The following is a 15,449-nucleotide window of genomic DNA, read 5'->3' on the forward strand; positions in this document are numbered from 1 at the left end:
GTGATAAAAGAAAATGGATTTACTCGATCGGTCGAGGAACCATGTTTATATATCAAGTCGAGTGGGAGCAAGATTGTCTTCCTAATATTGTATGTTGACGACATACTCCTGATTGGGAATGACATATCTCTCTTAACTTCGGTGAAAGTATGGTTGAAAAACCATTTCCAGATGAAAGATCTGGGAGAGGCACAGAGAATTCTAGGCATCCGTATCTATCGAGATAGATCACGACGGATGTTATCTCTCGATCGGGGAGTCTTACATAGACAAAGTCCTAGAGAAATTCAGCATGACTAACTCCAAGAAGGGGTTCCTTCCTATGGCTCCAGGGGTGCATTTGAGCAAGTCTCAGGCACCAGAGACACCGGAAGAGAAAGAGCGCATGACACGGATCCCTTATGCTTCGGCAATAGGATCAATCATGTATGCCATGATATGCACACGTCCGGACGTGGCATATGCATTGAGTATGACAAGTCGATTCCAACAGCAACCAGGTGAACCACATTGGTTAGCTGTCAAGAACATTCTTAAGTACCTACGGAGGACTAAAGATTGGGCATTGACTTATGGAGGCTCTCAAAAGCTATGCGCAACCGGTTACGCAGATGCTAGCTTCCAAACGGATCGAGATGACTCGAAATCTCGGTCTGGATTCGTTTTTACTCTTAATGGCGCTATGATCGGTGGAAGAGTTCGAAACAAAGTTACAGCAGATTCTACGATCGAGTCCGAGTACTATGCCGCGTACGAAGCTACAAAGGAAGCGATATGGATGCGTCAATTCTTACATGGGCTCTCTGTAGTGCCTAGTTCGAATGACCCGATCACCATCTATTGCGACAATAGTGGTGCCATCTTCCAAGCTAAAGAGCCAAAGTCTAGCAACAAGTCTAGACATGTACAACGGAAAGCTCATCTAATCCGGGATTACGTGGAGCAAAAGGAAGTAGTGATAGAAAAGATTGCTACAGATGATAACATAGCAGATCCTCTCACTAAAGCATTACGACAAGATAAGCATGAAGGGCATGTTAATTCCATGGGAATTAAACGTGTTCCTAAGTTGTAGTACTCTTTTATGGATCAGATTCATTCTCTCTTGTACTCTATACGACATCATCGTTTTGATACTTTATATATATATTTTGTTTGTCATGTGGATTTGTACGACAAATTTTGAACACCACAAAGTGAACTGAACGAACATTATATCTTTTCAGTCCTTAATTGCCCACATGAGCTGATAACTCTGGCAATTATTTTGTGACGTTGGTTGATGGTGGGTTCAACGAGCCATAAGTCAACCGGTTGACTGACCAATCACAGAGGCGATTTATACGGATATTTCGTAGGACACTTTTGTGACATCGACGTGGAGTCCTAAATGTTTTATAACATTCGGTGCCCGGTCGTGGATAGGACCTCCATGGTGATCCTAAGAGTCGATTCTTTTTGACTATCGTTGTCTCTTGAGACTAAGGCAGATTTTGGGTGACTTTGGTTTCTTTCTCACGGTCATCCGTAACGGGGGGCCAAGTAGATTTTTTTCGGGTCATTTCATCTTTGTGCTTAGATCGGATGGAGTCGAGTTGAAGGAAATATTCAGCCTTTATCAGGTAATCGATATTTCTCAGGGCCACTCGAGGAGTCAGAATCGAAATGCATGGCCATGCTCGGATACGGATTCGTTTTATCGGTTAAGTTACTCTCTAGTCGGGGAAACCACTCTTGATACGAGATCGATTGTAAAATACGACCTTTGTGGATCCGGATCGCAAATTGTTTTACATTGTGTGGGAGAAATTTTAAATGAATATGAGAATCGGTTATCGCACATACACTTGTACGGACAAGTGGGAGTTTGTTGGAGCTTGTGTCCTCCGGTTAGTGCGGATAACGTCATTGCACATACACTTGTACGGACAAGTGGGAGCTTGTTGGGGTTGGTGTCCTAACGATTAGTGCAAGGACTTATAAACCTCTAAAAGGATCAAAGGGCATACTTTTGGTATTATTATCGGTTGATCCACGTTTATCAATAACGGTTGGCTTGCTAGATAAGTTTGACGTTATTGTCATACGGATGGCGGTGATCAACTGGTCCCTAAAAGTCACACCTATAGGATACGTTTGAGAGATATGACGGTATGAAAATACGGTCATGTAGATGCCAAATCGACTAACCGGTTAGTCCGAGTTATTTGACTAGTAATTAGTCAAATATGTGATGTTGAGATATTATATTTAATACGGATTAAATATCATGGGCTAAGGCGAATTAACGAGTTAATTCGTAAAATTAAATATAAGCGATTTATATTTAATTAATGTATATTGAATATAATTATACAATATTGTCTTTGTCGGACACGTATTAATAATTGACTAACCCGTATTATTAGCCGATGCCTTAATTTCCGATAACCGATAATGAGTTTATAATAAACCGCGTCATATACATTTAGCAATTTATGAGTAGGACCACGAGGTAAAATTAAGAGGAAGTGGAAGCCCACTTCCCCATGCAAACCCACGGCTGGCCGAGGTTAACAAAAGGAGAGACTCCCTCTCCTTTTGACCTAGACATTTCATTTTACAGAAAACTAGGGTTTTGGAGACACTTTCTCTCTGAAACTCAGATCTCACATCTCGAAAACCTCAGAACAAGTTCTCCCAATATTGCAAGGCAATCGGAGAACACGTTCTAGCACAAGGGCATATCTCGGACAAGTCTTGGGTGCAACAATTAGGAGGGAATCTCGTTTGATTTCTGTTCTTTACGCCGTACATCAAAGGACCCGAGGTTATTTCTTGTTCCTTATCGTTTCTATTGTATTTATGTTTTATGACCATAATCACATGTTTAAATTTACGTTATAGTCCTAAATTTAAAGGGTATTATACGGATGTATACCCACAATACTAGTCTTAGTTGTTCCTATTTTCTAGTATCCTATTGACCAACAACACCTCTTGTATAGTTATATATATACTCTTGTACGCATACCTTTTATTCATCAATAATATTAACATCAAAACAATTATCTTATACTTTTTACATTAATTAGCTCGTATTCTTATTTTAATAGCTCGTATTCTTAGGTGCTCATATTTTTTTAGTTCGTATTCTTTTAATAATAATTCGTATGATTGGTGTAGAAATTTACCTCAAAGTATTGTTAGATGCATTTTTCCTTCCCGATGATGATATAAATTGTTTCTCGTTCACGAAATATTGGGTTAGATGCGTTTTTCCTCCTTGATGTGATGATGTAAATTGCTTCCCTTTTACCATTTTAGAATCAAAATTATGGAGAAGAGAGATTTGTCGACTGTGTTTAACAGAAATTTAGAGAAGGGAAAGAAGAGGGTTTGTCGACTGAAGAGAAATCAGAATTAGGGAAAAAGAAGATGCGTAGAATTTATTTTTATTTTTATTGGGCTTAGATAGATATATATAATATATGGGTCTGTTGTACAATGCTACTGTACAACAGGACGTAGGATCCTATTTGTGGATAAATTCACATGAACTGAATTGCCCAAAAAGTGTTTGGTTGACATATGGACATTAAATTCATGTGGCCGACGTGGGAATTGCCACTTACCTAGGGGGACTAGGTAAGTGACTTCCTCAATAATAGAGGAACTTAAGTTCCATATTTTGGCAACCAAACAAGTCCAAAGAAATTTAATAAATATTCTGTAATTAAGACTAATATGTAAAGACTAGTAAAATATCTCATTTAATGGTAACAATGTACAATACAACCCTTTTTCATTACATCCAGTTTGACATTAGAAGAATTGTATAAATCAAGAATATCCTCTCAATCTCCCAATTAATATTTGTTATTGTGTGTTATTTTAATTTTTTTTCCCTTTAGTTTACAAGACTTTCAATTGATACTTATACAAATAATTTTATTGGAGTTAGGTCACACAAGATGGAGGTGATGTTTTATACCCGGTGCAAGATGCATCGTGCATCTTTATTAATTGACCATTTGGCTTTTATGTTACAGCATATCATTAACGTTATAGTTACAAAAATGAAGAAATATATCATGATAAATTCTCAACAATATTTCCCTAATTAGCTTATTATCATATTCCCTAAACGCACATTTTAGAAAATCCCATATATTATTTAGGTTTAAGAATGACAAATTAAGCATTTTTTTTAAGGAGACAAATTAAGTATTTTTAATTATCATTAACAAAGAATTTTATATGAAACAAAAATTGTTAATTATAGTCTTTTCAATCCAGTCCGGTTGAACCGGAAAAAACCAAATCCATACCGAAAGCTTTACAAAACTTGGACCCGACATCGAACCGAAATTATGCACGCCCATACTGGCGAGTTGTGGCTCATTTGAAAAAAAAAAAAAATTAACTTTGAACATGCTATATATATCACAGACATTCAAACTCTCCCTCGAATCAAACAACTGACGACAGGTAATCTTCTCGTCTACTCTTGAAGTTATTTTGTTTCAATACCCAGTTCTGAAACCCTAGAACCTAATTGCATTAGTTTTAATCAAGTTATTTTGTTTCAATTTAATCCCCCAATTCTGAAACCCTAGAATCTAGTTGTATTTTTCTGTTCAAATTCTTTTGTTTGACGTAAAACCCCCAATTTCGAACCCTAAAATCTAATTGCTATAATTACTTTCAAGTTATTCTGTTTAAATCCCCAAATTTTGAACCCTAGAATCTAATTGCAGTTCAAGTTATTTTGTTTTCTAATCGTCTCGGTCATTTCCCCCTTCAGTCAATTTACAGAAGTAACTGGTACGGAGCTAGGTTAGCTGTAGATTCTTATTTTGCTCAATAATTATCCTTAATTAATTTAACGGACTGATAACTTAGGTATTGTTAGCCGGTGGATGATATGACGAAGGTCCGACAGACTGATATTGATGATTTTGCGTGTGGTAATCTTGTGGGAACTTTGTATGGACCTGAAAAGTATCTGAGTGAAAAGCAGAAACCCTTTCGCCGGATGAATTATGAGGAATACTTGAATTACGAGAAGAAAGTTGACGAGTCTGAGGTTGCCTTATTTTTACTACTTTAACTATTTATGTTGCAACTTCGAACCTAACTTTTTATTTCTCGTGTATTCATGCTAAAGGGGTTTGATGTTGATGGGTGCACTGGTGTTATGACTGGACGGATTACCCCGCTTCCTGAACGTGGTCGTGAGTGGAAGATAGCTGAGGTAGTTGCACAGTATGCTGGACGGAAACAGGGAGAAGCAATGGTAATTACCATGTATGCTTTAAAATGTTTATTTTGCTTGAGGAGTTTTAAGTTTCGTCTGTTTCAGACATACAGCTATGGTACTGTAACTGGAAACATCTTGATGTGAATTAGTTTGATAATACGATATTGGCTAAACATCAGTAGCGAGACGTGGTTTGATTTTTGTAAAGAGTACAATGATTGGACAACAATCATTATTTATGGGGCCGTTGATCATAAATTTGGGTCTGGTTGTGGGCTGTCAAAGTAGTACAGACTACAGAGGTATGAAGTAGAAACAGTAGTAGTCAAGTTGGTGTAGCCGTATAGGTCATTCTATTAAGCGTTGGCATGTTGTTGACACTCTTATTTAACAATGGATTGCTATTTGAACGATGTGAAACTGAGAAGTTTAGTATCAAGGAGTTGTAAACATATTATGGAGGAACATCAGATGTAGATCACGATTGCTCGCGTTTAGTACATTGCACGGTGAAAACTAGAGGTAGGAGATGAAATTATCAGATTAGTCATTAGTGTTCTAAAGGGACCTCATCCGATTTTATGTATCCTTTACAAACATAGATGATGAAGTTGAGACGTCCTGGCAAGTTATATGAGTAAAAGTCAAGAAGAAGAGTTTTTGTATAGAGGCTAAAGAAGTCGAGCAACTGCTTGGGTTTGAACGGATTAGGTGCTACCTAGACTTGTTTTGTTCGTCTTTGTTTTATTCTATCTTACTTTTGTTTACCTATCTTTGACTGTATTGCTCGATGCAAGCCTAAACGGATTCGAATGACGATTCATGTTAGCTGACCCCAAATTTGTATGCTGGGATTTAGGATTTTTTGTTGTTGTTTTGGTTATTTATTTTTTCACCTTTATTTCTTTCGTTGTTTCTCCCATGACCTGACTTAGAAGCTCATTTATTCGTGTGCCATGCTACATAGTATTTCATCTAATAATATATATATGCTGACTTGTTAATAGGGCATCACCATTGAGTTTGTACGTCTCGTGAAAGCCAACATCCAGACTGTTGCAGGATCTCTATATTATCTCACTTTTGCGGCCACCACTACAGATAAAACAGAGAAAACTTACAGAGCCAAGGTTTGGAGTAGACCTATTACATGGGAGTGTAAAATACTTCTCTTTTTTGACGGAAGTGATGGGAAAAAAGACATAACGGTGAGAACCAAGGCAGATAAAATGGCACGTGGCAAACGCAAGAGAGGTACTGCGGAGGAAGAGTATATAACATTCAGTTTACTAAGCTATTTCGGGTAGGTATCTCAGAAGTTTTGTACCTTTCCCTATGATTTCAGAGATCAAAAGTTTTAGTTTTTTAATCATATTTATTTTCAGCGAGCCTGTTAGATTGCCTCAGGAGCCGACTATTGCACCCGACCCTGAACAACTTCAGAAAGATGGCTGCGGTCTATTGGCGTATGCAACTCTTTTTCAAAAATTAGTATTTTTCTCTTCTTTATGATTCTCCGTAGATGTTATCTCGTAACGTGTATGATTTTTCTAATGCAGGAAGGAGCTTAAGAGGCAAAACCCTCAGTGGGCAGATGCCCAGGTTACATCTGTTTTCAATTCCTTGATCTTGTTATAGAGAATCTTCCTCGAAATATTTTATTATAGCCCGTCTTATATTGTTATCATATTCCATCAGGCTACGAGGAGCGCGTCAAGCAAATGGAAGCTGTTTAGGTACCCTGTAAGTATCTGGTTGCTGATGCCTGATAGTACTAATATTGGGTATGGGGGTTTGCTGTTTGATTTTGATCTTAATTGTTTTCAGGAAAAGGCTCACTTTTTGGACGAAGCTTGGAAGATGTTTGAGAGACAATATCCTCAATATTATCCTAATACTAAGTAATCAAGCGAAGGTTTTCAAGTGATAATGTATTATATTAATATCATCTTTAATTAAAGTAATTGTTACTCATCGGAATAAAATTTGTGACCATACGTTGAAAAGCTAGGACAATAAGCTTTCACCCCCAATTCGAATCACCTCCATCGGAGCTCTACAACTCTAGATATTACAGTTTGAAGTTGACCCTACTACAAACGATTATTTTTCCAGAGTTTTATGACACATCTGTTCAAGCTCCTCTAATAATCTTTCATAGCCCAATACCACAATAGGTGCACACAAAGGATCTTATACATTATGAGGGGTGTTACAGTTTGACCTTAAAAGAATTGTACGTCAAGAATATCATTTCCATCTACCAATTAATATATGTTATTTTAATTTTTTTCTCGAACGGTTACTTGAGTTTCTAAGACTTTTAAGTTCATACTTGTATAAATAATTTTATCAATGTATATATAGGTCACCCAGGATGACTAGATGGAGTAATGCTTCACTAGTTTAGATCTCGCGCAATAAATGCACGGTAATTGTAGTTTTTTTATTTTTAGAAAAAAAAAATACTATAAAACTATTCAAAAAATTGAGTAATGTCATGAAATGTATATATTTATAAACAAAATTAATGAAATTGTTTATAATTTTTTATTAGCATATCATTTAGTTATGATTTAGCATATAAAGAACGAAATTTTTATCACAAAAATCTTAGAGACAAATTTTAAATAAGAGATTATATCAACATTAGGAAACTAAATAAGAGATTTTATCAAAATAGAAAATGTAGTTTAGGCGGGGAAAACTGGAAATTTTTTCTATTCTTTTAGTAAATAGGGGATGTTCGGTGTATGATGCATTATGCATCTTCATTAATTGGGCCCTTAAAGCACATTATAATAATGTTATATTTATAAAAATAAAGAATATTTATATTATTAAGTCTAATAATGACAAATTAAGCATTTTTAATTAAAAACAAAAAATCGTTAAATTAAAAAACCGAATCCTGACAAAAATCTTTAAAAAACTTGGACCTGACACCGAACCAAAACTATGCACGCCCATACTGGTGAGTTGTGGCTAGAGTAGGCAATGGGCCGTGTTGGACTGGCCCGCGTGCCAGTCCGTCTTGCCTTCCCCCAAAATTGGCCCAGTCCAGGCACAGATATTGGGCTTTTCGGGTCGTGTCGACGTGTCGTACCAGACCCATTGATCCAAACCCACGCCGTGGCCCGGGGCACGACCATTTTCGTGCTCGAGCCGTGCCTAGCCCATTAATAGCTACAATAGTACTATGACGTCTATGAGTGCTTAAGACTCGACGGACAGAAGCATCAACCGTTCAACATCAACGGCTATTTCAACGGGCCATTCTTCGAGTCGGGTCTGCCTGGTGCGTGACGGGCTCCACCGTGCCTCGGCACGAATATTGGAATAAAATTTCGTCGGAGCCCGTCTCAGGCGCAGTCATGCCGTGCCCGTGCTTCCTCGATTTTCTCGACGGGCCGTATCGTGCCGTGCAGTGGGTCGTGCCGCCCACCAGCCCGCGGCCTCTATGCCAACTTTAGTTGTGGCTCATTTGAAAAATAATAATTTTAAAAAAAAAAAAATATTCTATATATATATATATCACACAAATTCAAACTCTCTATCGAATCAAACAACTGACGACAGGTAATCTTCTCGTCGACTCTTGAAGTTGTTTTGTTTCAATACCCAGTTCTAATTGCATTAATTTCTATTCGAGTTATTTTGATTCAATTTAATTCCCCAATTCTGAAACCCTAGAATCTAGTTGTTTTTTTCTATTCAAATTCTTTTGTTTGACGCAAAACCCCCAATTTCGAACCCTAAAATCTAATTGCGTTAATTACTTGCAAATTATTATTTTTAAATCGCCAAATTGTGAACCCTAGAACCTAATTGCAATTCAAGTTATTGTTTTTTCTAATCGGCTCAGACATTTACCCCTTTCGGTCAATTTACGGAAATAATTAGTACAGAGGTTAGCTGTAGTTTCTTATTTTGCTCAATAATTATCCTTAATTAATTTAATGGACTGATAACTTAGGTATCGTTAGAAGTTGGATGATATGCCGAAGAATCGACAGACTGAGATTGATGATTTTGCCTGTGGTAACCTTGTGGGAACTTTGTATGGACCTGAAGAGTATCTTACTGAAAGGCAGAAACGCTTTCGCCGGATGAATTATGAAGAATATGACAATTACGAGAAGAAAGTTGACGAGTCAGAGGTTGCCTTGTTATTATTTACTTCTGTTAACTGGAGTTAATATATGTTGCACCTTTGAACCTAATTTTTTATTTCTCGTGTATTCATGTTAAAGGGGTTTGATGTTGATGGGTGCACTGGTGTTATGACTGGACGGATTACCCCGCTTGGTCAAGGTGGTCGTGAGTGGAAGGTGGCTGAGGTCGTTGCACAGTTTGCTGGACGGAAACAGGGAGAAGCAATGGTAATTACCATGTATGCTTTAAAATGTTAATTTTACTTGTCTGTTTCAGACATACAGCTACGGTGGTTCTGTAACTGGAAACTATTTGATAGATATTAGTTTGATGCTGCAATACTGGCGAAACATGGTAGCCAGACGCGGTTTGATTTTTGTGAATAGTAAATACTCCCTCTATCCCGGTCAATTGTTGAGGAATGAGCCAATTACTAAATGACAAGTGGAACAAATTGAGTGTGAATGATTAAATCTCTCATCAATTTCATTCTTAAAATAGAAAGGACAACAATTGATTGAGACACCCAAAAATGGAAAAGGACAACAAATGACCGGGACAGAAAGATTATATGACAGACAACAAACTATTTGTTTCTCCATGACATGACTTAGAAGCTCATTTATTCGTGTGCCATGCTACATAGTATTTCATCTAATAATGTATATATGTTGACTTGTTAATAGGGCATACCCATCGAGTTTGTACGTCTCACGAAAGCCAACATCCAGACTGTTGCGGGACTTCTATATTATCTTACTTTCGTGGCCACCACTACAGATAAAACAGAGAAAACTTACAGAGCCAAGGTTTGGAGTAGACCTATTACATGGGAGTGTAAAATACTTCTCTTTCTTGACGGAAGTCATGGGAAAAAAGACTTAACAGAGAGGACCAAGGCAGATAAAATGGCACGTGGCAAACGCAAGAGAGGTACTGCAGAGGAAGAGTATATAACGTTCAGTTTACGTGGATATTTCGGGTAAGGTTCTGACAAGTTTTGTATCTTTCAACTTTGGCCTATGATTTCAGAGGTCAAAGTTTTTATTTTGTTTTTTTCATTATATTTCTTTTCAGCGAGCCTGTTGAAGTGCCTGATAACCCGACTATTGCTCCCGACCCTGACCAACTTCAGAAAGATGGCTGTGATCTTTTTGCGTATGCAACTCTTTTTAAAATTAGTATTTTTCTCTTCTCTATGATTCTCCATAGAGATTATCTCGTAACGTGTATAATTTTTCTAATGCAGAAAGGAGCTTAAGAAGCAAAACCCTCACTTGACAGATGACCAGGTTACATCTGTTTTCCTTGATCTTGTTATAGAGAATCTTCCTCGAAGTATTTTATTGTAGCTCGTCTTATATTGTTATCATATTCCATCAGGCTGCGATGAGTGCGTCAAGCAAATGGGAGCTGCTTGGGTACTGTGTAAGTTTCTCTTTGCTGATAGTACTAATATTTCTCTAGTTCTTACTGTATATTGTATGTCTGACATGTGGTTTTTGTGTATGAGTGGGCATTGTGTACGAGGGTATTCTGTCTGAGTTTGATTTTAATGATTTCAGGATAAAGCTCCCTTTCTGAAGGAAGCTAGGAAGATGTTTGAGAGACAATATCCCCAATATTATCGTGATACTAAGTAATGAAGCGAGAAGATTTTCAGGTTGTACTGGTTTATGTGATAATATATTATATCGATAATTATAACCTTTAGTTAAGTACAGTTGGAGCCATACATGCCCTTTTCAGGTGTAACATATTTGTGCTTGGAATTTTCTGAATTCGATGTCACACGAAATGGCAAACTTTTTGCTTTCTTGAATACTGGATGTGAAGCAATGTCATTCTGATTTCCATGTGGTCTTACTTCATCTTCCCTTACCGTCACCAGCACATTTGTTGATCATCACCGGCACATTTGTTGATCACCACCGGGTGGTTCCTAGTTACTAAATATAGAATGGAATTTATTACTAATTTAATCTGTTTTTCTATGTTTGTTCTGCCAGGATTTTGGATTGATTTAATGCAAAGCTTCTGAAGGAGGTGAAATATGGTGGTATTGTCAGGTATTTTGGAGGTGTGCGACAAAACAAGTTTGGTCGCAAAAATGGGATAGATTATGACATTGTTTCATTAGGCTTGTAAAGGTTTGTGTAAATATTTCGATTATTGTCAGATTGATCTTAAAGTATCTGTTGGTCTTGTGCCATCCACTGAATTTGTTTTTCATATATGAATAGTGAAATAAATAGTTTTAGGTCCATTTTGGTCAAATATCAACCGGACCGAATATTTCGAGTTCAGTCCGGTCCAAGATCGAAAGTTTTAGGTCTCGTCTTCAGTCCATAAAAATATAATTTTGATCTTCGGACCGGTTCGATCTGGTATTGAACTGATGCTCAACCCTAATTTGAACACAAAATGCAGCAGTTAAGGGTAAGATTATTGGCCTGGACTAGGGGCAGTCAAAAGGTTCGGCCCAGCTCGACTCGCCCTCTATCTAGGTCGAATCCGGGTCTCCAATGTTAAGTCTGACCCGTACTAGGCCCGCCCAAAACCCACCCACTGCTAACCTTTTGCCCAGCCCGATCCACCCCTATCTCGGGCTGGTTCCAGGTCCCCATGCCAAGTCCGACCCGACCCGACCTGACCGTTTGACCATCCATAGTATGGACTATGTCAAGTTTAGGTTCAGTCAAGAAAAAATTGATCGAACTGGACTATTTAGATTGGATCAAACTCGAACCGGCATGCAGTTAGGTTCGATCTTCGGTCCACATTTCTTTTAGATTGGGTTTTCGGACTGGTCCGTCCAAGAGCGGTTAATTTCGATCCGGGCCGATAGGACAAATTTAGGTGTTTTACGAGTAATTTTAGTAAATCAATCAATCAATATTTATCTATATTATTAAAGGAAGCTTTTTTCGAGCGATTATAGAGAGTCCAACTCATTTGAACAACATGAAGCAAAAGATAATATATACAATTTCGCATACAAAAGATAAAATAAAATAATATAATAATAAACATATTCAAATAAAACTAAAAGATAGAGTTTATGTTCCTAAAAACGAAAAGATAGAGTTTATGAGTAATAATAAAAATAATAATAGCCATCTATTTCTTTATAGAAGTCTAATATAACTGAAATATCTCTCATAAACAATTTTAGGGGTCGTTTGGTTACCCACTAAACAACACAGGAATTTAAATTCACGTGAATTGCAAAATTGGCCTATTGTTTGGTTACCCCAATTCACATGAATTGGGAGTTCCCATGAATTCCAATTCCTCCATCAGTCCGTCTTGCTTAAGACCGTCACTATCCGTCTTAAGCTTAAGACGGATAGTGGCCTCTCACACAAATGCAAGTGGGAGGCAAGTGGGTATATCCATTTCCCACCCACTTGCCTCCCACTTGCATTTGTGTGAGAGGCCACTATCCGTCTTAAGCTTAAGACGGATAGTGACGGTCTGAAACAAGAATTTGTGTTCCTCCATAATGGAGGAAGTGGCTTACCTAGGTCCCCCTAAGTAAGTGGAATGCCTACATGAATTACACTTCCTACATGACAACCAAACAATATTTTCTAATTCACATGAATTCTAAAATCACGTGTTTTATAACTTCCTAGGCAATACGAATTCCTACATGCAACCAAACGACTCCTTATTATACGTGTACCTTGATACTATATATACATTTTAATTCCTTGCTTGACCATTCATTCAACCACCTATTGTTTTTACGTATGTTTTTTTTTGCAGCATAGTTTACATACTTTTTTTTTACCTCATTGTTGTATCTCCCTTTCCGTCTCATCTCTTATACCCTTACTTATGTAGGAGGATATTGTAAGCGTTGTCAAGATATTTACCAAATTTTTACTTAATGTTTTTTTTTTCCTTATTACAGGTCTTTGAGATCGACAATTATTCTCGCTCAACAATCAAAGTATCTGCACTCAATACAAGGAAATTGTAGTTTATGACGCTCAAGAACCACAAATTTTTATTAAGCGTATAATGTTGTAGTCTAATATGTTGGTTTTATTATTACAGTAATTCTATTGTGGCTTTCGTATGTCCATATAATCACACTCACGCCTCATAAGTCATATGTATATAGTTTATATATTGGCCAGTTGGTCTAATGGTATGTATTTTAGATCGTGTTTCAACATCTAATACAGTAAAGAGATCAAATTGCAAGGGCAACGGCATCAGCGTTTTTTATTCGAAGGCCCCTAGGACAATAACTTACTTTGGCACATTGATACTTTGGCACTCAAGAAACGCGCAGAAAATATCTTATTTTTGTATATTATGCTCTACTTAATTATGAAAAGCAACTAATATAGTGTAAATCCGTAATAATGGTAGAAATACTTGAGCAAGAATGAGACACCTTAGTATTAGTTAAGTTGAGGTTGGGTGCAAAACGAATTGTACCAGATATAAACAAATTCTGATGGACTTATTAAGTGTTGGGGTTTTAATCGAGATTAAAGTGTCCTGATTTTTTAAACACTCATAGTAATTAGTAATAACACTCATAGTAAAAGCAACTACCCCCCAAGATCTGTAAGCTTATTACCATAGGAAATACCTAAACTCCCTGAAATCCCTTATTTAGGAGTAAGTGCAATCCAAACCCCATTTATTTCTTGAGCAAAATCATAACAGTATAAATTATTCCTGTAAATTCTCAATTTCACCATTCCTATTTTATCCCTCAGTTTTACCTTTAAAATTAGTATTACTAACTTCTTTTGGGGGTTGTTTGGGAGCACCCTAATCCCAAAGACACTTATACTCGGATCACTATCAACCAGTGCATCTGAGACCTCATCAATCTCTACATTGACAAAGAATAAAATGAGTTAGATATAAAAACTGGGCTTAACATATTATGTTATTCTTGAATGTTGGGCTTAAACTTTTTGTGTATATAAAAATTGGGCCCAACATAATTCTCAATTCTTATTTGGTATTACTATCTATAGAGGAATAGTGAGTATATTTTACGCGAAAGTGGTAATTAGGCCCCCTAACTCTGATCAGTTGTGAAATTAGGCCTCATAACTTTTATTTGGAGCAATCAAGTCCCTTAAGTTTCATCAAAAGTGAAATTCAACCCCATTTTTTAAATTTACACAAGAATTTTAATTAAAAACAATTTATATTGGTATTAAATAATTTATTAAATAACTAAAAATTACTAATTGCAACTTTACGAATTTTTACATAATTTATTAATCATTGAAGAACACTTTTACATACATATTTAGTAAATTATTTATAATTTATATAACATTCATACATATATAATAAATTGTCTATATATTATAAAATTCAAAATAAAATAATTCTCAATATTTAATATAAATATAAAAGTTCTAAAATTATAAAAAATATATTTTATATTTGATAAATTGTATTAAAAGTGATATTAATATAAGAATTTGGTGAAAATTATGAAAATGGGGTTGAATTTCACTTTTGGTGAAACTTAAGGGGTTTGATTGCTCCAAATAAAACTTATGGGGCCTAATTTCACAATTGAACAGAGTTAAGAGGCCTAATTACCACTTTCGCGGTATATTTTACATCTATAGAGGAATAGGGAGTATATTTTACCAAAATCTTTCGGATTACCATATATTTTCATTTTTGGGGTCGCTTATTACTAGACAATAAAAATTGGAAACTACAACATTGAATTTAAAATTTTAAATGCTAAGGCTCCGTTTGGTAAAACTAACTGAAAAGCTACCTGAAACCTGAAAAGGTAGCTGAAACCTGAAAAGATAACTGAATAGGTAGCTGAAAATTAAGACCTGAAAATGTACCTTATTTTTATTAAAACTGTTTGGAAGATTAGCTGAAAAGGTAGCTGATATTTGGTCAAATGACGTAAAAAGACATGGCTTATTATTTTTATTATTATTATCATTTATGTTTTTTATTATTGTTGTTGTGTTATTGTCGTGGGCATTGTTAGAAATTAGAAGAAAATGTAATTTTTTTCACTATAATTGCACAAGTC

General features: G+C 36.2%; 2 protein-coding genes across 2 annotated transcripts; both read left to right on the forward strand.

Moving 5' to 3' along the window:
* Window positions 1-4,353: 4,353 nt before the first annotated feature.
* On the forward strand, window positions 4,354-7,250 carry LOC141596392 (uncharacterized). The gene is made up of 8 exons (XM_074416525.1): window positions 4,354-4,470; window positions 4,885-5,068; window positions 5,150-5,278; window positions 6,250-6,545; window positions 6,628-6,708; window positions 6,802-6,844; window positions 6,941-6,985; window positions 7,070-7,250. Exons 2-8 carry the CDS (start codon window positions 4,907-4,909, stop codon window positions 7,145-7,147), a joined length of 834 nt encoding a protein of 277 aa, XP_074272626.1. The 5' UTR covers window positions 4,354-4,470; window positions 4,885-4,906; the 3' UTR covers window positions 7,148-7,250.
* A 1,513-nt stretch (window positions 7,251-8,763) lies between these two features.
* On the forward strand, window positions 8,764-11,674 carry LOC141596391 (uncharacterized). The gene is made up of 9 exons (XM_074416524.1): window positions 8,764-8,821; window positions 9,219-9,402; window positions 9,496-9,624; window positions 10,084-10,379; window positions 10,475-10,555; window positions 10,647-10,689; window positions 10,781-10,825; window positions 10,963-11,060; window positions 11,407-11,674. Exons 2-8 carry the CDS (start codon window positions 9,241-9,243, stop codon window positions 11,038-11,040), a joined length of 834 nt encoding a protein of 277 aa, XP_074272625.1. The 5' UTR covers window positions 8,764-8,821; window positions 9,219-9,240; the 3' UTR covers window positions 11,041-11,060; window positions 11,407-11,674.
* The last annotated feature ends 3,775 nt before the right edge of the window (window positions 11,675-15,449 follow it).

This window comes from Silene latifolia, chromosome 8 (assembly GCF_048544455.1).
Source record: "Silene latifolia isolate original U9 population chromosome 8, ASM4854445v1, whole genome shotgun sequence".
Classification (NCBI taxonomy): domain Eukaryota; kingdom Viridiplantae; phylum Streptophyta; class Magnoliopsida; order Caryophyllales; family Caryophyllaceae; genus Silene; species Silene latifolia.

What these genes read in the sequence shown, in the direction of transcription:
- LOC141596392 (XM_074416525.1), top strand. Translation starts at nt 4,907, where the DNA reads ATGACGAAGGTCCGACAGACTGATATTGATGATTTTGCGTGTGGTAAT. An exon ending in GATGGCTGCGGTCTATTGGC is followed by an intron (nt 6,709 to 6,801) that starts GTATGCAACTCT and finishes TTTCTAATGCAG; the next exon opens with GAAGGAGCTTAAGAGGCAAA. An exon ending in CTCAGTGGGCAGATGCCCAG is followed by an intron (nt 6,845 to 6,940) that starts GTTACATCTGTT and finishes ATATTCCATCAG; the next exon opens with GCTACGAGGAGCGCGTCAAG.
- LOC141596391 (XM_074416524.1), top strand. Translation starts at nt 9,241, where the DNA reads ATGCCGAAGAATCGACAGACTGAGATTGATGATTTTGCCTGTGGTAAC. An exon ending in CTCACTTGACAGATGACCAG is followed by an intron (nt 10,690 to 10,780) that starts GTTACATCTGTT and finishes ATATTCCATCAG; the next exon opens with GCTGCGATGAGTGCGTCAAG. An exon ending in GGGAGCTGCTTGGGTACTGT is followed by an intron (nt 10,826 to 10,962) that starts GTAAGTTTCTCT and finishes TAATGATTTCAG; the next exon opens with GATAAAGCTCCCTTTCTGAA.